At 44.8% G+C, this 26,205-nt stretch overlaps 11 protein-coding genes across 11 annotated transcripts; 4 read left to right on the plus strand and 7 right to left on the minus strand.

Annotated features, from left to right (window-relative positions):
- Positions 1 to 1,210: 1,210 nt before the first annotated feature.
- Positions 1,211 to 2,766, plus strand: FSST1_006486 (Metallo-dependent phosphatase-like protein; the record flags this gene model as incomplete). The annotated part of the gene is made up of 2 exons (XM_083232859.1): positions 1,211 to 1,346; positions 1,403 to 2,766. The coding sequence occupies 2 exons, from the start codon at positions 1,211 to 1,213 to the stop codon at positions 2,764 to 2,766; spliced, it is 1,500 nt and encodes a 499-aa protein (XP_083089916.1).
- A 38-nt stretch (positions 2,767 to 2,804) lies between these two features.
- FSST1_006487 (uncharacterized protein) lies at positions 2,805 to 4,114 on the minus strand (the record flags this gene model as incomplete). The annotated part of the gene is made up of 2 exons (XM_083232860.1): positions 2,805 to 3,962; positions 4,052 to 4,114. The coding sequence occupies 2 exons, from the start codon at positions 4,112 to 4,114 to the stop codon at positions 2,805 to 2,807; spliced, it is 1,221 nt and encodes a 406-aa protein (XP_083089917.1).
- Positions 4,115 to 4,651: 537 nt separating this feature from the next.
- Positions 4,652 to 5,556, minus strand: FSST1_006488 (RTA1 domain-containing protein; the record flags this gene model as incomplete). The annotated part of the gene is made up of 2 exons (XM_083232861.1): positions 4,652 to 5,325; positions 5,376 to 5,556. 2 exons carry the CDS (start codon positions 5,554 to 5,556, stop codon positions 4,652 to 4,654), a joined length of 855 nt encoding a protein of 284 aa, XP_083089918.1.
- Positions 5,557 to 6,162: 606 nt separating this feature from the next.
- FSST1_006489 (uncharacterized protein) lies at positions 6,163 to 8,151 on the minus strand (the record flags this gene model as incomplete). Its single annotated transcript, XM_083232862.1, has 1 exon — positions 6,163 to 8,151. One exon carries the CDS (start codon positions 8,149 to 8,151, stop codon positions 6,163 to 6,165), a length of 1,989 nt encoding a protein of 662 aa, XP_083089919.1.
- A 1,293-nt stretch (positions 8,152 to 9,444) lies between these two features.
- Positions 9,445 to 10,638, minus strand: FSST1_006490 (putative arabinanase; the record flags this gene model as incomplete). Its single annotated transcript, XM_083232863.1, has 2 exons — positions 9,445 to 10,381; positions 10,436 to 10,638. 2 exons carry the CDS (start codon positions 10,636 to 10,638, stop codon positions 9,445 to 9,447), a joined length of 1,140 nt encoding a protein of 379 aa, XP_083089920.1.
- A 989-nt stretch (positions 10,639 to 11,627) lies between these two features.
- On the minus strand, positions 11,628 to 11,918 carry FSST1_006491 (uncharacterized protein; the record flags this gene model as incomplete). Its single annotated transcript, XM_083232864.1, has 1 exon — positions 11,628 to 11,918. The coding sequence occupies one exon, from the start codon at positions 11,916 to 11,918 to the stop codon at positions 11,628 to 11,630; it is 291 nt and encodes a 96-aa protein (XP_083089921.1).
- Positions 11,919 to 12,579: 661 nt separating this feature from the next.
- Positions 12,580 to 13,341, minus strand: FSST1_006492 (Alpha/Beta hydrolase protein; the record flags this gene model as incomplete). The annotated part of the gene is made up of 1 exon (XM_083232865.1): positions 12,580 to 13,341. The coding sequence occupies one exon, from the start codon at positions 13,339 to 13,341 to the stop codon at positions 12,580 to 12,582; it is 762 nt and encodes a 253-aa protein (XP_083089922.1).
- A 977-nt stretch (positions 13,342 to 14,318) lies between these two features.
- Positions 14,319 to 15,482, plus strand: FSST1_006493 (glycoside hydrolase superfamily; the record flags this gene model as incomplete). The annotated part of the gene is made up of 1 exon (XM_083232866.1): positions 14,319 to 15,482. One exon carries the CDS (start codon positions 14,319 to 14,321, stop codon positions 15,480 to 15,482), a length of 1,164 nt encoding a protein of 387 aa, XP_083089923.1.
- An 82-nt stretch (positions 15,483 to 15,564) lies between these two features.
- FSST1_006494 (Zn(II)2Cys6 transcription factor domain-containing protein) lies at positions 15,565 to 17,121 on the minus strand (the record flags this gene model as incomplete). The annotated part of the gene is made up of 2 exons (XM_083232867.1): positions 15,565 to 17,011; positions 17,069 to 17,121. The coding sequence occupies 2 exons, from the start codon at positions 17,119 to 17,121 to the stop codon at positions 15,565 to 15,567; spliced, it is 1,500 nt and encodes a 499-aa protein (XP_083089924.1).
- A 4,828-nt stretch (positions 17,122 to 21,949) lies between these two features.
- Positions 21,950 to 23,768, plus strand: FSST1_006495 (uncharacterized protein; the record flags this gene model as incomplete). The annotated part of the gene is made up of 7 exons (XM_083232869.1): positions 21,950 to 22,076; positions 22,138 to 22,621; positions 22,680 to 22,685; positions 22,738 to 22,772; positions 22,827 to 22,980; positions 23,039 to 23,111; positions 23,169 to 23,768. The coding sequence occupies 7 exons, from the start codon at positions 21,950 to 21,952 to the stop codon at positions 23,766 to 23,768; spliced, it is 1,479 nt and encodes a 492-aa protein (XP_083089925.1).
- A 605-nt stretch (positions 23,769 to 24,373) lies between these two features.
- FSST1_006496 (uncharacterized protein) lies at positions 24,374 to 25,048 on the plus strand (the record flags this gene model as incomplete). Its single annotated transcript, XM_083232870.1, has 1 exon — positions 24,374 to 25,048. One exon carries the CDS (start codon positions 24,374 to 24,376, stop codon positions 25,046 to 25,048), a length of 675 nt encoding a protein of 224 aa, XP_083089926.1.
- Between the last annotated feature and the right edge of the window lie 1,157 nt (positions 25,049 to 26,205).

Raw genomic sequence — 26,205 nt, forward strand, 5'->3', positions numbered from 1 at the left:
CTCATCTGGAGAGGGGAGCATGGCCAAGTCAAAAGGTGCTGCGGGGCGGTAGAGTGTCTCTGTGATAATGAAAGCTCCTCTAAAATCCGACCTGTGTCGAGGAAGGGAGTTGAGGCCGTGTGCAAATATCCAGTGCTACCGAGGTTTAAGGGACTAAACGCAGCCGCTTGACTCGTACTTGGGCTTGATTCTGGGCCTGTATGATGGTGAAAGGTTTGTTCTCTGAGTATGTGATATTGCCCATTGTTGTTTTGGACCAAGGCTGTGAGGACATCGATCTTTTCATCCATCTGTTTCAATGTCCCTGTCAACTCCGTGACAGACAGGGATTTTCTCAGTAATTCTCAATGACGTAGCTCAAAACAAATGAGTTTAGGGTGTTTTACTTTACCGCGACGGTTTCTACATAGCTACATTCCAAGCTGAGTCGCGCGCAACGACCACACGATGGTTTGCTTTCATCGCATTTTGTTTTTCTCTTTCGACAAGCATCACAAGCCTGCAGTAGGTTAAATACTTATACTTGGAAAGCGAGATATGTGAGTGTCAGATACAAACATTAAGAGCCTGTCGTCGAGAAGGATTTCTTGGTCCTTGCGGCTGACTGGGCTGATAGGCCATGTTGCATTATATTGGTTTGGTGTAAGGAAGGATGATGATTGAAACGAACACGAGCTTGTCTACATTAAAGGTCGAGTCTAAGATCGGACTATTATTCATCCGCGAACAGCTGGATATCTGAGAAGCGACGGATATAGGAAGGTAGGTGCCCCCAAATTCTACCTACAGTAATAATTGGCAGGAGAAATCAAATACTTCACATCCGAGTATAATCGTCAATTAACTTTAATACCTCGGCAAAACAGTGGTTCAAAAGCGGCGCTACAAAAGGCTAATCAATTCCCATTTCGGTTCACCGACCCAGTCTACCAATAAGACGAAGCTGAATTACCACGAGGCTATTGTTATCACAAGCAAATTACTGGGACCCGAAATGTTTATCACCAATTGGCCCGGAGGATTATCTTAATATGGACATTTTATAGAACGAAGAAAGCTGTTCGGCTATGCGGCACATGAATTCGGAGGACGTTATTAATCGAGAAGAGTTATATTATACAATGCGAGGCTTTAAGTACGCGGGCTTTTCCATGTTGTTAGATATTGTAACTATAGACAATACTTGGGTCTCAACGGTCATATTGACAACATGGCTTCTATGCGAAACTTAATTGCGATCTTGTCATTTCTTGGAGCTGGTGTCGAGGCTGCAGTTAGTTTTCCACCTCTTCCGTCAGATTTGTCAACCCCAGTTCAACAGCGTATTGCTTTTGGCGGACCAAACAGTTCGTCTTTCTCCCCATTATTGTAACGAATATTTAAGTTCTAATGTGATTGATAGGTATTACTGTTGGTTGGAACACTTACGCCAAGCAAGCAAAGCCTTGCGTTCAATACGGTACCTCTCAGAACGCCCTAGACAAACAAGCATTTTCCGATATCTCGGTAACATATCCCACTTCCCGCACCTGGGCAAACTCTGTCACTATCGACGGTTTGTCACCGGCAACAACGTACTACTATAAGATTGTGTCAAAGAACTCAAGCATCGATCACTTTCTGAGCCCTCGCACCGCCGGAGACAAAACGCCATTCGCCATCAATGCTATCATTGACCTTGGTGTGTACGGTCAAGATGGCTTCACAATCGACATGGACCACTCCAAGCGTGATGTGATCCCGTCTATTCAGCCATCGTTAAATCATACAACCATTGGCAGACTTGCCACAACAGTCGACGACTACGAGTTTATCATTCACCCAGGCGACCTTGCCTACGCCGACGATTGGTTTGAGAAACCCAAGAATCTCTTCCACGGACAAGAAGCCTATCAAGCCATCTTGGAGACTTTCTATGATCAACTTGCCCCGATTTCCGGTCGGAAGCCTTATATGGTGTCCCCTGGAAATCACGAAGCTACCTGCCAAGAAATTCCTATCCTCAATCATCTCTGCCCTGAAGGACAAAAGAACTTTACAGATTTCATGATCAGATTCGGCAACATTATGCCTCTTCCTTTTGCCTCAACATCCTTAGATGATACAGCCAAAGTGAACGCCAACAAGGCAAAGCAACTTGCAAACCCGCCCTTTTGGTTTTCTTTCGATTATGGCATGGTGCATGTTGTTATGATCGATACTGAAACTGACTTTCCTGATGCACCTGACCAGCCAGGTGGTTCAGCCCATTTGAACAGTGGACCTTTCGGAAGAGCAAATCAACAATTACAGTTCCTTGAGGCTGATCTAGCATCTGTTGACCGAGACGTTACTCCCTGGCTTATCGTCGCAGGCCATCGTCCGTGGTACTCTACCAACAATGAGGGATGCAAGCCCTGCCAAAAGGCATTTGAGGGCCTGTTCTACAAGTACGGCGTTGACTTGGGTGTTTTTTGCCACGTGCATAATTCGCAACGATTCCATCCTGTCTACAACGGCACTATCGACCCCAATGGCCAACAGGATCCCAAGGCGCCAATCTACATTGTCTCTGGAGGAACGGGCAACATCGAAGGGTTGAGCGCTGTTGGAACGAAAGGACAAGAGAATGCATTTGCTTATGCGGATGATTTCAGTTATGCCACTATTCGCTTTCAGGATGCTAACAACTTGCAAGTTGACTTTATCCGGTCAGCTACTGGAGAGTTGTTGGATCGATCTAAGCTTTTTAAGTCTCATAAGCAACGTTTTGTTAAACAGATTTGAATTGAACTAAAATACAGTCATTGACAAGAAACTTATCTCTATCTTTGGAAGTCCAAGTTCAGATATGCGAGAGGCCAGGAAAGCCATATACGAAAGTCTTCGGACATAGCAATGATACCTTTCATGATATGAGATGCCCATTCCTGCATAAACCAATACTTTGTCTCCAATGTCCGAAGCAGCACGCAAAAATGTCCCAGGATAACAATGGCGACCGTATCTCCTTGATGTAACCCTTCCATGTAATCATCTTTAAGCTGGTAGATCCAGCTTATTATGATCTCGAGTTTGCCATTAGCTTCCAGAGAAGCGTTTTGTCCCTGGCCAAATATCTTTTCGAAACACTCCGTGAGCACTTTTAGTTCATGCTCATAAGCCTTGGTTAATCGTTCGTCTATGGGCCTTGTAATCAGGTTGGAGATATTGTTCAAAGAAGAACGCCAGTCTTCGATACCATCGGCCATTAAAGACGGGTCAACCGGCGTTATGTCTTCTGGTGGGCTGGAGCTGGGAGTCGGGGCATATTCTGCCAGCATGCCAGAAAATACAGATGACCAGCCTGTTGACTCAACAACAAGACGCACTCCTCGTAGTAAATGAAGCCACGACACTTGATCTTGTTGATTGACCAGAAGAAAATTTCCAGAACTTGGTCCTTTGGCTAGAGCGACAAAACATATGAGGACGGATGTCAAATACGCAGCCGGGGCACTCTCTACATCGAGACGACCTATCAGAACTGTCGCTGGCTGCAAAGAAGCCGTCAAATGCTTTTCTGCGAGTAATAAATATCGCGGTTTATCGACGGGTTTGAGTTTTGCCAGGTGATATGATGATAATGATAGAATAAGGTTCAATATGCAAGGGTGTTGAAGTCCAACTTGAGGAACGCCATCAAACCAGAGTCGATTTTGGCCACCATCGGTGACAGTTGCCGCAGTCTTTGTCATATAATTGTGAAAGAGTTCCATATCAGCAGTACTCAAAGGATTGGAGTTTTCTTCAGCAGTCATTGTCGCGTGGGATCGAATTTGTTCAGTCCAAGACGTCCAATCTGACCTTGGGCGCCCTCTTCGCCGTGGTTGAGGTACAGGTTGGGAAACGGGGAGAACTTGAGACCCTGGTGGTGTAGGAGAAAAGTCGCACGGAACACCAAATTGAATACATCTTCCACACTGCGGTTTCGCTTCATCGCACTTGAGAGTTTATATGATAAGCAAGGAGGCAAAAAGAGAAGGCCCTTTGTGTGATGGAGGTGGGCCTGAAGGATGGCACGCTAACTAACCTTGACTTTCCGTTTTTTGCAGGTTTGGCAGCCAAGGCGAGATTTCTTATGGCTTTTACGCATATTCGTATTGAGAGCGGCTGTTGGATGCAGTGCAGCACTAATTGCGTTAAAACTTCGCCGCAGTGCAGTTGTTATTGTGGTCTTGGATTGCGTTGGCTGATTTGTTTCCGAGATCTTGTAGGCTGCTGGGTTGTTGAAACAGGGACTCTCAGATTTTTTCAGGTGCCGCACGGATCAACAGTTTTAGCTTAAACGTATTGAATGCGTAAAATCATGATTGGTCAACGCGGTTGAACTAGCGGTCGGAGACGCGGAGTCACTCCATTTAGCTTAGGTTCAGATCCGGACTCGCCGAGCAATCAAGGGTAAAGGGACTGACTAGCAACACCACGAGGTACTCAGATTTCAATTCGTTACACTAGGTAATCGATATTGTTAGGAGGGTAGAAGCTATTTGCTAATAACTTTAAATTTTCTATTATGCTCTATATTTCTATGATCCCAATGTCCGTGACAATACTCCGAACCGAATATAATTCGAAAACAAATGAAACTAATTCTCAAAACATGGCTGATTCAACCTTTGCGTTATTGGGTCTACCTGTCAACCAATGGCACGAAGTCCTTTACCAACCCTTGCCGGCGACATTTCATAATTAGTCGACCAGGATGTAAGATGAGAATAATAAGAATAATAGCCAACATGAAACAACAATCGAAAACATATAGAAAAGCTTCATTCGACAAAAGAGGTCCATCGCCACCTTGCTTGTACTCGACAATTCTGACCACATTGCGGATGAGGAACAGACCACTGGTAAGGTACAGTGCAATAAAATATCGACGGTAGTGTGTAACCAGACCGACAAGGCACTGAACAGGCGGGTTTGAGTGGAGCCTGAGCTGCAGAGTGAGAGTGCAGACGATGAATAAGGCAAAAGCAATAATCTGGAGAACTAGACCAATTATAATGATGTTCTGGCCTTTCTTCGCTTCGTCTAACTCTTCACTGCCTGACATAATTGCACCTGCAGTCTGTGTGACAAAACAGACCAAATCAACCAAGACGAATAATTTAGTGATCCAGCGCAGACCAATAAGGGATATCTCTTGGGCTTTGAGAGCTCGTGTGATTCGGCCGAGGGACATGTAGATAGTGGCAGCGAGGAATGGCGGAGCGGCGAGAACGAGCAAGTTTTGTATTATAAAAGGCAATGTTTGTCGGAGATTGTCGTGAGATTGTGTTCGAAAATAATAGGCGGTAGCTTCCACTGAAAAGGTGTTAGGTATGTCTGGAATTACTCAGTGATAGGGTACTTACTGCCGCATCCGATGATCATGGGGATGGGAAAGGCTGATCGATAAGGAAACATCATGATAAAGTGCGCAATACCCGATATACCGAAAAGGACCACGAAGGCGTATGCTGCAGCTGGTGATGGATTGTACGGATACAAGTCGAAGGGGGCATAGCCTTTTGGCGTTTCCGTGCTGTTTGACATTTTCGGTGTTGGGGTCGGTGTCCGTCGAGACACGAATAGAAGGAAAGATAATGAAAATGTCGCTCGTGACTGCAATTAATGATTGTTTTTTCGTTTGCAATTGATATATGAAGAAGAAAGCCGGCAATGTCAAGAGATCTACTGGTTAAATATGCTGATGGCCTTGGAGTAATAAAACCAGCCCGCCTCAAAAGTGTCACTGTCCCCATAAATCGATTGGCTATTGGATTTTACGCATTTCAAAACGCTATTATGGGTCCCTGCAGGTCCGTCCACTTGGTCACTGCTGCGCCAGTCTCAACCTATGTGGGCATCGGTAATTGCTTTCCTGTCTCCTCAAACAGAGTTTTGTTCGACCATTACGTCTGTTCCATCGGGGCTCAAAGCTGAAGCTGCCGAAGTTTACGTATTGCTATATATAGTAGCAATCAAACACTCTAGCGATAACGAAGAGGCTTCACCCTGGGATTACGTGTCAAATGACGCTAGTAAATGCATGACAAGAAACCCGACGGTACTGGAGTTTTCGTATTTACAAACAAGACCAGTAAAATTGTGATGGAGAATTGCGACGCTACATAGTTGAAGACCTATGGAATAAAGTAACTAATGAACTGTAATTCTCATCCGGCCAAGATTCAGGACCTGGGCATAAGCTAACTCAGTATTTCCATCCCGGTGGATACCGACCCGAACTGCAGGGTAGTAAACTCCTCCTCGATTGAACTTTGTCGAAGCAGTTACGTCCATGGACGTCTTTCCCTTCTCAAAACCACCTTTGACGAAATCGCCATTACCTTCAAAATCCCACTCCACAGAGGTAACTAGTCCAACCCCAGGGGGAAGTTCAACATGAGCTTTGAGCGTAATTAAATGCCCCATCCCAATTGATGCCTCCGATTTTCCGTCAGCTGTCAAGTCGATTACTGCCTGAAGACCCTTCCGCTCCGCCGCTGTCTTGGGTACCAGAACTTGGCCATCTTTGACAGAATAGACTGTTTGTGCCGCAGGCTCTTTGCCATTTTCTACCCATGCACTGAGGTCTCTGAGGTGCTGTTCATAGATCCCAGTAAAGTCAACAAGGCGATTTGTCAAAGACTTCGGTACCCCGCCCATCTGGTGATCTGCGTTATCGGCAAAATAAAGTTTGTAATTATCACCAAATCGGTGACCCAGAGATTTCTTCACCTTGTTTCTGTACCAATCTGCATGCCAGGGAAAAGCATCATAATCCAGAAGAGTATCCAAGACAATCACCTTGCATGTTATGTTGCCGGTATGGGTGCCACCGCCGCTGGCCCCCTGTGACAACCTTCCTGCGGTATAAACTGGGCGTTGAGGATATTTTGGTGAACCATCTGGTTTCAGTAAGTAGTCCCAGGCGTAGAATCCATCTTCGGTTGGTATTTGATGTCTGTGGTACGAAGACGCTGCTAGGGTTGCCCGATTGTCAATTCTGAGCAGAGTTCCTTCCGAGATCAATTTTACAATGGTCGCATTATTCTCTGGATGAATTGTTGCAATCTTTGACGTCCCGTCAAGAGTGGCTGTGAAATGCCCGAGACTTGCGTTGTTTGACGCGGATACGATCTCAAAAGCAAGGCCATGAGGAGGAGGTGTACCGATGACTCTGTCAAGCGCAAAGCTGGCTGGCACTCCAGTCGATTCAGCTATAATGTCTTGAACTGTTGCGTTGAGCTCGTAGACTGAACTTCGCCAAAGGTCGCCAAGGTCCGACTTTTCCGTTCCAAGGTATCCAGGTTTTGTCCAAAAGTCGCTGAAGTATGTAGGGTCAAATGATCGGATAAGAGGAATCGTCATCTTTCGCATCGATGCCCATAGCTGAGTTCTGTTACCAACAACCCCGTCAAAGTCCTCCCAGCTTTTAAGTGGGATCCCAAGACGTGTAACTTCCTCCAATACATCCCTCCTCATTGGGTCCAACACCGAGAATGGATCGCCGCTTCCGCCTGGGCGTACTGCATCAATAATAGATCCTGCGACAGAGTCTAAAGAAACCTGGGCAAAAGCTCGGATACAGAAGTTGTTCGGATTCGACACGGGAACAGCCTGAATCAAAGGTAGAGCACCCTGCCAGACATCAAATGTGTTCTCAATGGCACCAACAGTAACGAAAGAACCGCCACTTCCGCCATACACATAACCATAAATCTTATCCTTGTAGCCGTAGTAATCAGCAGCAATGCGTCTTGAGAGTTTTGCTACGGCTGCATCAGCACGGTACCCGCCACCTTTGACATGGTTGGTATATCCCCCACTATCAGCACCAAAGCCGATCGTCCGGTCCGAGGCGGTCGAATTCTGTGTAGGAAACACCATTTGGAAGAATCGGCCTTGGAAGTTTGTCTTGGGAAGATAAATGTTGAAATCAATATTTGTGCCATCAAAATGACCAGAAACTTTGTGGTGGGGGATTGGAAGCTCGACATCTACTTCTCGGTCGATAATGACCTTGTTGTATAACGGATCGATGCAGTGGGGGGTGACTTGTAAAGCTGATTCTTTGGTAAGGCATTCGGGCTCTTCTAATTTGATGGACGAGGCAAATTGTCTGACAGTAGTTGTAGTTATCATAGTGACATATATAGTATGTAACCTATTACTCAGTTAGCCAAAGTACCAGTAGCTTCAACATGTCCTTACACAAACAGCAAAACTGCAGACAATAATATGATCGCATATAAATGATTCAGGCGTAGCTTGTAGTACGACTTTGAGCTAATAGATGCAGTGGGTAACTGGGTTTTGTCCATATCTCCATGCAAATACCTGGAGAATTCAGAGATCCTTCTATTAGAGCTTGGAAATATCATTCTGACTGCTTAAGATCAACGAACAGAGTAGCCTCGAGTCCACAGACTTGGTATGTCGTAACCAGCTCAACGCACTGCCCTCTATTATAAGTAAACAGAGCTAATACCACTTTCTAAACCATTCTATTCCCTGGTTCCGAGCTTTCCTAGCGGTGGCAAAGCGACTAAGCGATCGAAGAGTGGCTGCGCCTCAGGTTAGTGGAGTTAACTTAGCACCCCGGAATATCCAATCGGCGTGTCACAGATACGACAAAGAGCGTAAATTCTACTATTCGTGGATTATACAATAAAGTATTGCCCCGCTGATCGATATTTTCATACTGACCAGGAAGTATTATATAAGACAATTCTTATTAAATTAATTATTGCAAGATATCTTTTATCTCTTCATTACTAGATAATATCAAGTTAGCAGCACTCCATGAGTCAGTAGTTACACGCTTACAGCCACAGAGTGACACATATTGAGGATTGATGACGTATATTCCACTTTCCTGCAGGGCGCCAAATGTTCGAACAAAGCCGGGAAGATCAATGATACTGCCAGACATCTGCACTTGATAACCTTCTGATAGAGGCTCGATGGCTGCGAGGAAGCAGATGATAGATGCATGCTTATAAAGCAGAAGGCACTCGAAGATATTCATTGGCTTAGCCGGTTGCGCATAACTGCGGGCGATATTAACCTCTTCCTCATCGCCCGATCCTTTACTGTTCGTCATATTGTGAGAAGAATCTTCGACATGTGAAAAGTCGGCGTCGACATTAGATATCGAATTGTTGATTATATTAGAATGACACAAGAGTAATATAGACTAGTTTATTCCTTAGAAATCCTAAGTATTATAAAATATATCTGGCAGATTAACCTTTGTTGAAAACTTAAGAGGAAATTGAGAAGGCCTGGGCGAAAGCTTAAGTGACCATAAATTCATTCATAAAATATATCTATATCAACAGTTTACATGCTTTGTATATACCAAGATAGTCTATAATTTATATTTATAATTTGCTTTATAGACGACTAGATAGTGGATTAACAGCGCTGATATAATTAAGCTAAGTTGGGAAGCTTAAAAACACTATCCGTTACCCAGTTATCGCTGTTCAGATACCCAGCACTCATAACATACAGCCAATCAGGGTTGTCCATGACCATAGCTTGTCGTGAGTATGCTCCTGGCTGGGGAATCTCGTAGTACAACCAAGACTTAGAGTCGCCCAACTTCGTGTTGATGTAAATACCATTATCGCTGTTTGCAGTAACAATGAGGGATCCGCTAGAACCTCCCGAAGGTGACCACGTAAGGTAGGGGGAAGAGCTGGGTGCGCGGCTACCAGCTGTAAGGATTTGGTTGGCCGCACTGTCGAAAGTAAGAGGCGAATCGGAAATACGATAGTAGACAGGAAATGCGGCATTGTTAGGTGAAGCTCCTCCGCCATACTCAAATGTCATCATCCACTTCCCGTTGGGAAGCTTGGTAATGGTCGTCATGCCAGGACGCTGGGAATAGGCAGTTCCGCGTACATCATTGACGACAGAGTCCCATTTGATACCATCGCTGGAGGTCTGATGAACCAACTTCTGGCCGTATGCCGGATCACGTTGATCGGAGTAGTAGCACACAAGCTTGTTGTTGTACACCATGAGGAATGGTTCCCATACGGGGGTTTCGCCGTTGTTGGGGACTGCCTTTCCGCCACTCGCAACACTGGACACAAACTTCCACGTCTTGCCACCATCGGTTGAAGCGTAGAGGTCGATCTTTGTCTTGCTTAAATCAGACGGAATGCTGTTACCAGCCAGGAGAATTGTTCCCTTGGCGAGGTTGCCGATCGCCTGAGGTAAGACGTATAAAAATGGCTGATAGCGAAGGCCCCAGCCGTTCTTGGTGTCCGTCACGTTGGACAAGGGTGACCAGGTCGATCCTTTGTCTGTGCTCTTGTAAATGGGGAAATAGACCATTGGGGGCTCAGGGCTGTAATTCTCCCTTTGGTTTGTTAGTCAAACATTCCTGTTCTTTCCTTGTTTGTACAATATTTACCAGGTGGCGAGGATTGTTCCGTCAGGAAGCTGAACATTGCGACCGTACAGTGTCTTGGGTGTAGGGTAGTTGGCAGGTGGTTTGTAAATAGTTTGAAAGGTAACAGCGTGATCCGCGACGGCACGTTCCTCAATGACCCTGCATAATGTAGGGCTGAACAAAGCTAGGGCTGACAGAAGTAGGGAGGCCTTGAAACCAAGCATGTTGGGTAGAAAATAATGTGAGATTTACCGGTGTAGTTAATGGAAGGTAACTTGAGCAGGGTGAGAGCTTGTTTAAATAGCGTGGCACAACAACGCATTTGCCCGTTTGAAAGTTAACATGATTTACACGCGTCGTCTCGTTCCGACACTATCTGAAAACGTAGAATCTCCGTCAAGTCTATTCTAAGACAAGACTGGTCGCGTAGTGAGTTGTGTTTAGCGTTTAACTCACAACTTTGACGCTCCAATAATTTAACTGCCCATCTCGATAATCCTTGTTCAGCAGCTTTGTTCCTTTTTCTAGGGTAGCGCACCAGTCAATGCTTGACAGAAGTGGAGTTTGGTGTTACTCCCCGCGTCATGTGCCGATGGAAACCAGGATAATCCCACACGCTAATAAGCTTGAGATCCGGGGTAAGGCACCCACATCACTCTTGATTGGAGCGCCTGCCACGATATAGAAGAATCTGGGGTCTCCTCATCTCGTTTACTCGGCTTTCGGCACCTGAAAGCTCTAGCTTTAATGAGAAACCTCGGTGAAGTGATATGGCCTAGCAGTACGGATGAGATTTCACATGTCTTTATCTTTGCTTGGAGGTGACATACCGGTTGACCGGTGAAATTTATGCTTTGGGATCACGGCCGAATAATCACAGAACTACCCAGAGTTGGTAATGCTACTGGTGATTTGTATACTTCGAAGTCATACCTTTTAAGCTATAAAAAAGACCGGCTGATAATGAGAGGGGTTTGGGTTAAGATATAAATGTAAACCTAAGTCATTTACCTTGTCACCGATTTATCAATGTGAATAAGAAATCTCAATTGTTTTATAATCTAATGTAACTTTATTGTCTAGTTGCAGGGTAGCTCTATGAAAACATTATCTCGACCCTCAACCTATAAGTACTGAAGGGTTCTAGTAGCTATGTGAAATGCAGTATTGTCGAAACGTAACTATACATCACGGATAATTCCCCAATAGAATCTTAGATGACGATTCCTTGAAACCCGTAACCCATTACCACTGGCATTCTGGCTCTATCGATCTCCTTCATAGTAGCAGCATCAATGACCACCATTGAGCTTAGCTTTACAGACGTATCCATAGCCACGGTCAGTAGAACGCCATCTCCCTCGCTCTTTCCACCAGGGCACGCGATGAAAAGTGGCTCCGAGGGAAGATGGTTCTTCTTGGGCACCCACGTCTTGGTTTTCTTGGTCTTGGTGTCAATCTTGATGATGGAGTCGCTGAAGCATCCAGGCTTCACGGCGTGCATGCCATGTGCGTAGCGGTAAGGTTGCCAATGTGTGCGTCGTTGAAACGGGGTAAATCAAATTGAACGTCCAGAGTAAAGTCAACCTCAGCAAGGTGAGTCTTCTTGCCCTTACCGCTCTGGTAAGGCAGATGGTAGCGGGTAAAATTACCGGCGAGGTCATTCTTGGAAGATCCTTTGGCCTAATGCATGAGGTTGGCTCGCAGGTTCTCCATCTTGGCAGCTCATAGGAAGGAGTAGTCTTTCATAGTAGGGATATTAAGAAAGATATCACCCTTATAATTCTCAAAGGACTTAATTTCATAGAAGGCAAAGAAGGCATCTTTAGACTTATACTTAGCTACTACACTGCCCTAGTCTCTAGTCTAGCTAATATTATGGGCATGCGAGATGAATGTCTATGAGGTGGTCCGATGCAAGATTGAGGTGGGCCCAAATGAGTTTATTAAGGGTCTCAAGTTTCGATTTATTGCAGACTTCATGGACTAGAAAGCCTATCGATGCTTCTGGTTAAATATAATAACGATCTCAATACCAAGATAAATTGGGCCGAGCAAGTTAACATGAACCCATTCGACTGTCGCTGTTTGTGGTACAACCAAGAATTGGGAACCACCAAAGAATGAGGCTTTAGTAACTACAGTTCCGCTCCAGAGGACTAAGTCTAAATTACAGCCTTCAAAAACTTTACCACATCATCAATGCCATCGGGTGAGTTGAACCAGTGCCCTCCTGTCCTATACTCTCTCCATGCGACATTTGCTCCGAACCCTTTCAATACCTCATATTGCTTCCTGCCCCAATCCACCAATACCAACGGATCGTCAAGACAATGCTCCAAGAGCATAGGCGTATTCTTGAGGATATCACTGTGTGAAGGGGACGAAGGGACTTGAACCGTCATGCGCATCTCATCAAGCGTTTGGCTGGCAAACGGGCATCTTCCGCTGAAGCCAATAAAGGCGCCCAGTCGTTTTTCTGTGGTTGGGATATCGAGGTTAAATAATGTGTGTACGCTTGTTGCAGAGCCCATGCTGATGCCCATAAGAATAACTCTATCCCACCACCCGTTCAGTTGATTTGCTTCATCAGCCAGAATGTCGCGAATTTTAGGTACCACTTCTCTAAGTCCTTCTGCCTGCAGAAGTTCGTTTTCAGCAAAATTGCTCACGTTCCAGACATCGAACCACTGGTTCCACACAGTAGGAAGATTGGCACATTTTCTTTTAGGCGCTTCAGGAAACACCCATTTGAAGGATGGGAAAGCGTCAGCAAGCGTATGGCCTCGAGAATCGCGCCAGTGTTGGAGCGAGTTGCAGAAGTTAGCAGCGGTATCTCCGCGACCGTGTAGGAAAACGACCGTGTGCGAATGGGTTTGGCCTTGGGCTGGGGGAACCTGAATGCTAGTAAGAGGAAGAGAGTCCATCGAGCGAATGATACAAGAATGATACAGATGGTTTAAACATGGAGTTAGGCAAAATATAAAAGAGGAGAACGTTTCATAAATTATTGATCCACAGCATCGGATAGAAAGATAGTCCGGTACCGCTCGGCTTACTTAGCCATCAGGTCAGCCTCAATAATAAAGCAAAGCATGTCATAGAACTAAGCATGATACCACTGTCGCCATACAAATACAATACAATCGACTTGGTCGATCGTGCCGAACTTGCACATCCTGCGTCGGTTCTCTTACGCGCCTACATCCTCGGGGCTGTGTATCCTCCAGTGGCCGCACATTACGTACAGCAGCGGCTAGGCGCCAACCGAGATGCTGGTGCTGTTGTTGCCGGCTGGATTTACTATTAAGAGATATGACACTTTACTATACTTAGTATTATAATACTCTGTATATCTGCCAATGCAAACCTAGTATAGACTAGTTTATCCCTTTCAGAATCACAACCGTCACAACTCTGTCTAAGAAGTGTAATTCAGTCCACCGACCCGAATATTCAATGCCTAGGAACAAGGATTATAACTATATGCAGCCAGTTAAAGTTAATGAAAGCCGGTGCTAGATCCTTTAGCTCCGGCTTTAGTGAAGTCTTATTGGCAGCATGTACACTTCGGGATGTGGACATGCAGAATCGGGCCAGGGTTCTCCGCTCTGTCATAACATATGCAGTATAGGGTTAAACAGTAATCACCTAAATACCCCATGGGGAAGGAAGATCATATGCAGGTCTAGTATTGAGCTGGAAAAGCAATTTCCTGCAAATGGACACTAGAGATTAACGCATTTGAGATTCGGTGGCAGATGGGCCGAAGGAGGCCATTGAGAATAGGTATAAAATGTCGGAAGATCCCCTTCTGAGGTTGATATTCAACTAGAGCAATCAGTCACTCCATAACTTCTTGTGTTCTTCTGATTCCGCCAATCTCTACTCGCCAACACCCACCATGAAGCTTTGTGCTCTTTCCACCCTTCTCACAGTCTTTTGTGGCTTGGTCAATGCCGCTCCACCATCCAACTTCCTCAACTGGAAGACATTCAGTGCCAATGGAGTCAATATCGGTGGCTGGCTACATCAGGAAGCCGTCATTGATCCCAAGTGGTGGAATCAGTATGCACCTGGCACACTTGATGAATGGGATTTCTGCGCAAAGCTGGGTTCACGATGTGGTCCAGTCTTAGAACAACGATACAGCTCTTTCGTCACGACGAAAGACATCGATACCATGGCCCAAGCTGGTATCAACGTCATCCGAATTCCTACCGGATACAATGCCTGGGTCAAGGTTCCAGGTTCTCAACTCTACAGCGGAAACCAAGTCAGCTTTCTTAGGGCCATCTCCGACTATGCTATCAAGAAGCATGGCATCCATGTTATTCTCGATATTCACTCGCTCCCTGGCGGTCTCAATGGCATGGGACTTGGTGAGAAAGAAGGCAATTATGGATGGTTTCAGAACCAGACCGCCCTAGAGTATTCATACAAAGCGGTTGACGCTGCCATCAAATTCATCCAAGAGTCAGACGTTCCCCAAGGCTTCACTCTGGCCCCCATCAACGAGCCTGTCGACAATCGGGATATCACCAAGTTTGGAACACCTGAAGCTTTGAGTGACCAAGGAGCTACTTGGGTTCTCAAGTATTTCCAAGAAGTCGTATCGCGGGTTCAAAAGATCAATCCTAAGATACCTATTATGCTTCAAGGTGGTTTCCGGCCAGTTGAATTCTGGGCCAAGAACTTTGCCGCCAACACGAACATTGTCTTTGATGTTCATCATTACTACTTTGCCGGTCGTCCAACGACTTCGCAAAACCTCCCTGAGTTCATCTGTATCGACGCCAAGTCTACTGTTGACCCTAAGTTTCCGGTTTTTGTCGGAGAATGGTCTATTCAGGCTACCAGCAGTAACACATTTTCCAGCCGCGCAGTCAGCCTCAACACTGGTCTCAAGGCTTGGTCGACCTACACCCGAGGAAGTGCCTACTGGACTTGGAAGTTCTTTGGTAATGTGCCTGTGGATGGCGAGGGTACTCAGGGTGATTACTGGAATTACTCTGATTTTGTAAAGATGGCTATTGTTAATCCGTCTACTGGAATCCCTTGCAAGTAGGAAGTAGTGTATGTAGTGCAGTGCAAAAGGACAAGTACAATGGTTGTAGCTCAGACATAAAAAATTTATTGTGCTATGCCCCCTAGAGACGATATGCACATCTCATCGGCGGAATCCTAATTTTGCACCCACGAGGTTTATCGTCAGAGATATGTTCTTCCCGAGCGATAACATTACCCTCTGAATCTCTCGAGAGGAATTTGACCTGTCTCCTGTACCTGACTGTGCTGTCCTGCTCAGAGATGACCTCCAACTCGTGTTTCACGGGGATAGCGAAATAACGTTTCTCTTCTGGTGGCATGGACATACCTGCAAGTCCTGCCGTATCATCTGTATGATCAAGCGATATCTCATGTTCCAACTCAATGAGTCGCCTTCCCACTCTATACAAAGTCCCCACATCAAACAACCCCTCCTTCGCTGGTCCAAGCTGTCCTAACCAGGATAATGCCCTAGTACGAATCTCCAAGTCTCGACACTTGAGGACGATGAAAAACAGCATTGGTAGCCAATTCATTTCGAAACTGAAGCTTGATTGCTGTATGCGTTGGCCATCTGGTGCTGTTGATAGATGAAACGCGTCTTCTGCCAAGCCCAGAGCATCTCGGAAAACATCGAGATGCTGATCCCACCACGTTTCTGTATGTGAGCTTGGCTGTTGGATATAAATTTTGGCAATCTTGTGCTTGAATCGCATTCCACATATGGCGTATCTTTCCGCTGCTGCAGATGGCGATAATGCATGCTCTAGATCTGCCATCTTGGACTCCCATTCTTTCAGCGACGTTGCGAGTGTGGCTGTGTCATCGTTACCATCGTAGAGACACTCCAATGTCCGAATCATCAGATCATCAATGACTGTCTGTGCATCTTGAGTACTATCGAACTTTGAAGGTATTGGCGTCTTGAATCCGACAAGCGGTGGGAGACGTTCGGGCGGGACACCGCCAAAAAGAAGGGGTGTTATACTCAGACGTCGGAATATGGGAAGAAGATATCGGCAAGCCCACTCGGGACGAGAAGAGCTATTAAGTATCATGATACCATGGCGGCAGTGCTTCAAAGCAGCATCAAAGTCTCCTTGTAAATACTCGATGCAAATAAAAAGCACGCAGAGCACGAGTATCGTTTGCTCATCGCTAGCTAAATTGACATGCTTAATAGCCGAGCTATAATGACCGACAGCATATGTGCTACCACAAACCTGCCGAGTGATACGAGAGCCTTTAGCAAATTCTTCATAAAGAGAGCTGATAGACAGAACAGCGTGACGGATGGTAGGCTCAAAGTGGCTGAACTGCATGACCAGATGAGTCCAGAAGTAGGAGTCGGTAGGTCCAGAAAGAACGGGTCCCACCGATTCGATGAAGAACTGGAACGTCCGGCCTTCTTTTTGGTCGCGGGTCGATAATTGGTTTGGCCGATAGACTGTGAGGATATCTGTGTCTTGATAACCGCTACAGACACGGCGCGATGACGTGCAACGTTTGCATGAGGGTTTGCCTTCGTCACATTTGATTTTTCGGGTTCTTTTCATATGGTTAGTACCAGGTCTATAAGTATAAGTAGTGACTTGCGTGACGCACTTGCAGGTCCGGCACCCGGTCTTGACGTGGTGGCGAGTAGGTGGTAGAGGCATATGTGGGGCTATACCGAGGGAAGAATGTACTTGGTGATTTAGCATTCGTTTCTAGAGCAGAGATTGGGAGAATATGAAGTTAAACGGGCAAGTCGTTGGCTTTGACGAGAGATGATGGTTCGAGATGGAAGATTGATCAATATCCCTGTTCGTTTCAGCGGCGCGACGCGTGGATCAGCACCCTGCAATGACGATCACACTATGGGGCTGTTCCGAGTTTTCTGACCAATCAAATACGTGTGTCTGCATCAGTTCTTGTCCTCGTGAGTGAATACATTCGCAAGTGTCGTTAGGTAAAAGGCATATAACAAGCACTGAAATCCTGAGTTTTTCTTAAATGTAACGAGAGTTGAACCGAAGACCTTCGGTGAACTTCTCATAAGGAGCTAGCCTATGATTGATTAAAAACAAAATGCCCCTCTGTCGATAAATCTGAAGTAGACATCTAACAATTGTGGTACACGACAATTAGGAATAGAAGAGTAGGAGGATCCAACAGACAATTAAATGGTTCACAGACGCCAAGGTTACTACTGGGATGCTTTGTAGAGTTCAAATCCGAAGTTTCCTGGCGCTAAAGTTACTCTGGGATCTGCCTAAATAGTAATCATTTTCCCCTTATTACTTATTGTCTCATCCTCGCAATTACTCGACAAATTTGCCTTCTTGATACTCAAAGGTGGCTCAATACCTGACATCCTGCAAGAGCGTTGCCTATACTTCTGAATCGTTGCAAGAAATCTCTTGGGGTTTTGCATCTTGATTATTTTGACGCCTGTCGAAGTGTTAATTTGAATATCGCTTTCGTTTATGAAGTGAATGCTGATAGCCTCGTTCCAGCTCGATGACAAGGCTGTTCGGTAAAGTTGGATAGTCTTATCCAGGTCATTCAGTAGAGTCTGCAACTCCTCAGTGTTGCATCGACTGAGGAATAATTGAAAGACTTTAGATTGTAACTGTACAGAGGGCAATTGGAACATAATATACCCCATGTTTTGACCACTTAGATCGTCGAACTTGCTTAAGACCGAAATGGTATCCTCAAATAACGTCTCTGACTCCAAAAATGGTAAGACCACATCAAGTAAGTCTCGTGCAGGCTTTGTTCGATAATCGAAAATCGTGACTCTAAGAATCTCAAAGACCTTTTTCTTCAATTCGACATGTATCGACTTGTCATCAAGTAAACCCCGCAAGACGTCGAGGCACTCAGCTGGCAATTTGAAACTGTTTGATAGGTGTATCAACGCATTGTATGCCATTACTCTGACACTACTAGCAGAATCCCCGAGGAGGCGTGCAAAACTGTGCAAGTACTCATCGGACTCATGCCGTGCCAAGATATTACCGGCAGCTACTTTGATGCTAGGGTCATCATGATATAGGAGTTGTATCATCCTGATAGAGATCTTTCGAGTTGTTGTTTTCTCGCCTGCAAGCCACATTGTCTTGACTAGGGCTCGATGGACATCAAGTGGCCGCCGAACGTCGTCGTAATATGTGTCAAATAGGGGAAGCAATTCTTCTCCGATGTGATTTGGAAATGTCCGTACTCGGTAGGATGAGTCGAATGACTGTAAAAAGGCAATCTGGACTTCTGCGGTATCCTTGCAAAGGATCTGAATGAAGATTGGCGCTAGTTCAGTATCCGATATGTGACCTCCCATGGCTTCTGCCATGGAAATTCGAAGTGATTGGTTGTCGACTCCGTGAAACTGCCTGAACTTCGATAACACCAACTTGATTGTTGACATAGGTACAGTCCGCTTTTGATAACACCTAAATAGCCGAAAAACGTGAAAGCGGACTTCAGAATCGCCATCTTCAATAAGCTCTACCAATGCTTTGGAAAGATTCTCATGTAGACTACCTTCTTCGAGGCCCAATCGATACAATAGTTGGCAGATTGGTAAACGGGTCTCCTCGTGTTGTTGGAGAAGATCACAAAAGACTTCAGAAATCTGATTTGGTAGTGGTCTCAGGCCTTTGACTGCTTTAAATGCCGCAAGCCTAGCTGTCTCCGATTTGCCTCGTAGATGAGTTACAATAGCCCCGAGGCTCGTAAGCCTCAGTGACGATTGGTTTCCCAAGATCTGACCAGAATCCAACTGGATAGACTCATCTGAATGAGCAAGAAGGTTTACAAGAGACTGTTCCAACTCTTCTGGCAAGTAGTTAAGCCTATGGCAGAGCTTCAGAAGGTCTCGGTCAATAGTAAGAGGGTTCCCGAATGGCGGTATTAGTCTTTCTAGTGTCCCATCCATGATTCGTATTTCTCCGTTGAGAACTTGGATAGATCGATCATGTAAAGGGTGTGAGGTATCTTGAACGAGTGGTCGAAGGCTCAAAATAAAGTTCGTTGACAGCTTTCTTCTTGACTTGAAACTTTGATGATATGCAGAAAGAGATTCTGTTTCTGTTTGTTGAAGCGAATGTTCTAAGTTGTGTCTCATCGCAGCTAGGGAGTCTTGATCCAAGGACTCTTCCGTTGCTATGATCCAAAAGGCTCTGAGGCAGATCTCAACATAATCGCTTTCCATAAGGCGGACCACTTCGCTAATTACATCGGACGATACCAGATCGAACCATTTCAGGTCTTCCAATAACCTTAACTGCTCATTTGGGGGACAAGACCTTAGCAGTGTCGTGTAAACTGGCCCTAAAGCCCCTCTATGATGATCAATAAGGTCGTTTCTGGTGGACTGATGGTAGTCCGGTGTTTCGGTCTGCATCTCTAACATGAGTGAGTTTCTGACAGCGAATTCTAGCATCTTGGGCGTACAAGCACTTCGTTCGATTAAGATGAAAAGCTGTATCAGTGCGTAGCGAACTTCAATCTCATCATCTTCCCGTGGCATTGATATCTCCTCAAGAATCTTTACACCAGGAGAATTTGACTTGATCTGAAGGCTAATGGCAGCTAAACGCAGGTTTTGGTTGTCCGCTTGGCGCCAAGATGGGAGATGTGAAAGAATGACGTCGGGAATATATTTGCAGAAGTGCAGAATGCTAATCAATTTCGAGCCGACGGTGGGATCCGGACTCTGTGCGTATCGGTCGATGGTCTCCGGCGGAACGGGGGACTGCTGTTGACTCATCAAGATTTCCAAACAGTCCAATGCGATTCCGGTATTCTCATCCGCCGTTCTTTCTAATATCTGGTCCACAAGACTTTTGGGTAGGTTGGAAGCTGCTAATAATGATTTACCTGAATGGAGCAAATCCTTTTCATTCTCTATCACAGTGCGGATAAAGATTTCCGACAAAGACAAGCTTGAGAGGCAATTTCGCTGTGATAAGGCTTCCAAGTATATCCCACGAAGTCTGAAGGACCTGTTGCTCAAAATACGATCAACAGCTGATTCTGGAAATTCGGCTTTGACTTTTCATTTTTCAAAGAAATATCTCAACCGCTAGGCTTTTCTCTATGTCCCTTCCTAATGTTAGGGATCCTTGAATCTAGATTTATATGCTGATATCAACTCTGTCTCCCAGTGGCGAATTGCCCTTTTGAGTTAAATGACTAGCTCTGTGCCGGTTTGAATAACGACGGATATTCGCTGTGTTCTCTATTGGCTGCAATGCAGGTAGTTGTGGCAGTGGATGATAGCAACACAGTCACTTTGAACGCTTATCGTGGCTTTTCAAAATTTACCCTATACTTCATCCTGGCCACTGCGGCTTTTCCTTTCGCACTTATTACAGCTTCACTTATTAGATAGCTGGTCTTTGATAGTCGCGATTGGTTTAGTAAAAAGAGAGAAATGAAGAATTCTTCAAACTTAAGGCTTAAGCAATTGGATGTCTTAATTTTACTACATGGTAGCCTTTAATAGTGTTTTAAAAGAACAAACGTACAAGAAACCCTACTACGGTTTATCTCACCAACGTTACTACTGATGACTTCACTAATCTGGTCTGTCTTCTCTGGGAACTCCACTGGGCCTGCTTCTCTTGACTTGATAACAGTTTTGACGACCAACGTGACTGAAGGATGGGATGAAACTCCTGGTTCGTCTACAGATGGAGAGTGTATTGCGTTGACAAGACATGTGGACTGGACATCGTAGTTTGGTTGTCATTGATACGAGAATCGATTTCACATCATAGTCATCCGGCACGATGGTAGCGACCTTCAACGAGTCACTGATCGTTCTGCCAATGACACGCATGTAGTATGGTCCCATGATGGTCTTATTCTATGGAGCATTGGCATGTATGGCTTCCGGGACTATTCAGCCCAGTACAAGAATACTTTCCAACCTCATTTATGATGTCTTAAACCTAATGCGTACGCATATTAATGAGGTTTTCAAGTGCGATTAACATAATTACTCAGACTGAAATAGCGCGGCATCAAGGTCTTCTAGGATAGCGCCTAGACAACGCGCTCACATGCACAGTAAGCGTGTAAAGTCTATAAGAAGATAAGGCAGCTTGCAATAATATGCAGGGCATTTGTGAACAATTATCAATTAATCCACCCAGCTAGAAGGTATTTCAGCTGGACTGAAATTACCAGATTTGACCTAGTTCAAGCCACATCATTCCTGTCCCATCAACTATTGACCAAGTCAGGTCATTCTAGAACACCTAGTCGGGTGCTAAGCTGGTATAGTTCATTTTTGAAAGCCCAGAACAGAACCAGGCCCATCAAATATTCAATCTATTGGAACTAGTTTCTTTTATGAGTTAAACGCAACATGCCAACACTCTATAGCGGTCTAATAAGTACAATGTTATATACTCCAAAGCACATCTCGGTTTGTTAGTATCGCTCATTCTCTACCACAAATCTACGTGCTTTGTTTACTTCTGTTCATCCAAAATGATCTCAGTAAAGAAAACATTAGCTTTGCTATTCATCAGTACAGCAAGCGCACTACCAGCCATACATGATGGAGGGCCTTCAAACTTGATGGCCAAGGAGAGAAACTCTCTTGACTCAAGAGCAGGTACTTAAAGTCCCAATGGACTTTAGCTCAACTCATCTCATCTAACATTAAGTCTCTCCAGTTTGCAAAGCGAGCGATCCAAACAATCAAGCGTTCAAGAACCACAAAGCCGATGGATCTGCTTTCTGTTCAACCTACATACGAAGTACTTCGACATTTACAGTAACACCCATCATCCAAAAGACTACCTTCAAGACAAATACCGTGACAGCAACTATAGGCAGTGTCGTTCAAGTAACAACCACTACTACAGTTGTGGCCGTGATCACAAACACAAAGACTGTATTGACTGCAGGAACGAAAACGACTACTGTCCCTGTTACTGATTTCCAGACAACGACACTTATTACAGTCTCGACGACTACCCCTCGTGATACATACACAAAGCCGAGGGATACGACGCATGTCAATCAGGTGATTCAGACTAGCTTTATAGAGGCTATTGGGACTACCACCAAGACTATTGGTACCACGATTACAACTGTTCCCACCAATTTCGTTTATACAGGTGGAACGATTACCGCCACTACTGTCGTTACCACTACGTAAGTCGTCACTGGAATTACTGTCATTGAGACGATGTACTGACAGCCTTTAATCTAGTGAGACGTGAGTGTTGAAGATTGCGCACTAAAAGCATTATTTTACTTACAAAGCCCAGAAAACCAGCACCACCAGTAGTAACTGTTCCTCAAAGTATACTTTTCTGGTAACCACGACTTTTCCGAGCTCTCGTTAACTTCTTTCTAGCCGAGGTTCACTGTGCTATCGTTGGTAATTCAGGATCCACACCCGTTGTTATGAAGGGCGGTTCCTTCACCTTCAGCCAATGTAAAGAAATTTGCAAAGATTGGCGATACTTTGCAATCAGCTCATTTCAATGCAGATGCTACGTCTCACAATTGTAAGAAGTTTAACTTTCTCAACCTTTCGCCTTCTGTCGAAGCTAATCGCATGCCCAGGACGGATACTGTTGAGATGGATGCGGCTTCTGATTTTACGTTTTACGATGCATCGTGCAATTCCACCAGCAAGGTAAGTGGTGTCATCACATGTTCAAATACGGTCGTCATAAAGTTAACTCTATCCAAGCCTCAAAAGCGGAACATTCCTTTCAAGAGAGCAGTCGTTCAAGTGCCTACTTATCTGCCTAGCAAGTCTCCGAGCGCCGTTAGCAGTGCTTGTTCATGCTTGATCACGAAGCCCGCTGCTCCCGCTATCATAACAACTACAGCCAAAACTGCAAAGACTGTCACAACCACGCAGACCAAGCAGGAAACTGCCTTGGTCAACAAGCAACTGACTAGTCTCGTCACTGACAAGAGAACTACTACATCTACCCGTTCCGTTACTACCACAAACACAGACTTCCGTACTATAACAGAAACGGATCTGAGGAGCGCTACAGTCACGGCACTAAAGACCTACATTGTTACTAACTTCGATCACCTTGTTTACGTGACAAAGTATCTTACTGTTGAGGCCACCAGTTACAGCACGCTTTACTTAACCACCAATGTCAACGCCGTCACAAAGACGAGCTACAACACCGTTTTTGTTACCAAAACGCCGCCCGTGACAGTTACAACGGACTTTTACACAACTCAGAAGACTGTTGTTTCTACTAAGACAGTATTAACTGGTGGATCGACTGTCACTAGCGGAACAACCACCATATATGGTACAATTTAAGGGTCTTAGAAGAGCTTTTCCTACTGTGGAGGTTGCATAACTGGGCGTTGACGATTGAGAGGTAGGTAGTCACTTTATAGACCAGCAATCAAACAATGACATGACAATTATAGGTTTGACATTTGTGACACTCCCACAGCTATCACGAATACCTTCTATGCCACGAAGTGAATAGACAACATTGGTCGGAGTATCCTTGCCAGTTTGGGACAAAAACGCCTTTATTTAGATCAAATAAGGAATTGTTTCTTGGGTTCAAGCCAATCGTATAGTGACTGTTTTTTGAACAAAGGACAAGGAAAAGCCAGGTTGATATGAACCGTTTTGTTAGTGGTTGTGGTAACCCTGCCGCGCTGTGTTCTTCATCGTTTGTGTTGTTGCTACACAAAGAAGATTGCGCCGTCAAGGTACCGTCACAAACAGTTGCCTGATGCCTGGTTGAGATAGAGGAAAGCATAACTAACCTCCCCTTTGTTACTAACGTATAACATAACACGCATCACGTGCACTCGGATATTTATACCATAAGAAAGCCGCTATCGAACATTGCTCACTCAACCTCATCCTTATTTTTTACCTACATTTCAGGAAGTCTGATAGCAATTATGAGCCAACCCCAGCATCTAGGGATGACGGCAGATCCAGAACCGGAACTCGTTTCGTCTCTGGAGCCTTCCAGCAATACGACAATTCTCGTGGAGGCCAACGCAGCGCTTCAAGAGGCAAAGGCAAAATATAAGACGGCACAGAATTCTATTAAGATGTTTCTATCAATGGAACAGAGTCTAGATGATCGCCTGAAGAAGAATACGGCTACTATACGGCGATTGCGTAGCGAACTCGTGGCAGCTCTGACAGAAGAAGAGTCAATCTACGACGGCCGAAACAACTTTAATGCTTCTGAAATAACTCGCTGTATGACTGAAGAAGATATTAAATTGAATCTGGATCTCTACTCTTCAAGAGAAGCAGCCATTGACCTTAAGATAGCCAGGCTATCAGAAGAAGAGCATATGACCTCTCTAAACCTTGAAAGGTTATTAGTCCAAATTGAACATGCTTGTAATATGAGGGATGAAGCGGTCGCTAGATTAAAGAAGGAAAAGGAGGAAGCAAGTCATACAATAGTATATTGGTCTATGATGGCTGGACTGTTGGATCTGGGTCCAGAGGGTACTGGTCTGACTGAAGTAAAGACTTTGCTTGGCAAGATTGAGGAGAAGATGGAAGAAGAGCGAGTGGAACAGGAAGGGATGGACGACGAACGAATGGAAATGTGAATAAAGTTGTAGTGCAGAAATTCGCTTGGAATATCATCTGTTTGTATATGGATTACTTGGGAATAGATGTTAACATTCATGACGTGGCTTGGGATGTGAAATGCAGATAGCGCTGAATTGGACCAATCCCCATGGCGGTGTTGTTAAAGAACAGTAACTTCTCGCCAATAGTTCTGCGGCATGCCGTGGTAAGATATGATTTGGAGCATCTCGATTTGGTGATTCGGTTCTTAGGCATACGTGTTTCTCAACACTGTCCAAAGTAACTTTCATCTAGTCTCAATAAACCGACGTTCTGTAAGGCCTTCATGAATCACCACAAGATCTCTGAAGCGACAAATCAACTTGAATCCAGATCTGAAGTTGGTTCTTTATGGAGACAGTCATCACAAGTCTATCCAAGCATTGGAACAGGAGCGAGTGAATCCTTGTAACTATGAGATGAACTGTACGTTTTCGGTTTTAAACTCTCCAGGTCTTCCCTGCCAGGTAGGAATAGTATCAGTCGTTAGCGGATTGGACTCCGGCGGCTGAAGCGTAGGTCGACTCATCGGCCACTCAAGCCAAGGCTTGCCATGTGCCGCTAATTGTCCGACATCTTCATCACACCTTTGAGGATGCATCAACAAATCATCAACATCCATGTCTTCCTAGCCTAAGAGTGACATGTGACACTATACTACTGTTGTCCGTCGGAATGGGATGTATTAAAAGGTACTAAATTCTATCAATAAAACAACCCTAGCTGGGCTCTGATAATGGGTTTATTAGACGCAGCCACTGTCTTTCTAACCAGATAGGTAGATGACTCTAGGTTTCACTTAAAATGGTTATGTCAGGAAGAGAATATTATTATCAAAATTCAGATCTAACCGGTTAAACCACTCGTCGTATAAGACGGTCTCGTCAAGTGCCTCAAGGAAATTATTTTACCGTCTAGATAGTTTAACCTTTTCCTCTAAGATAACCTTTTTAAGCCGCTATATTTCCTCTAGCCTTTCCTTCTTATCTTTTTTATATAAGATTAGAAAATCTAATTTATAAATAAAGGCTATTAGCTTAACCTTTATAAGAATATCTCTCTTTCTTATTATATAAAGGTTTATTACTTTTATATATAGCTTAATATCTTTATTATATTTAATTATAGTCTTAAT

This window comes from Fusarium sambucinum, chromosome I (assembly GCF_050947815.1).
Source record: "Fusarium sambucinum isolate potato_lamoka chromosome I, whole genome shotgun sequence".
NCBI lineage: Eukaryota > Fungi > Ascomycota > Sordariomycetes > Hypocreales > Nectriaceae > Fusarium > Fusarium sambucinum.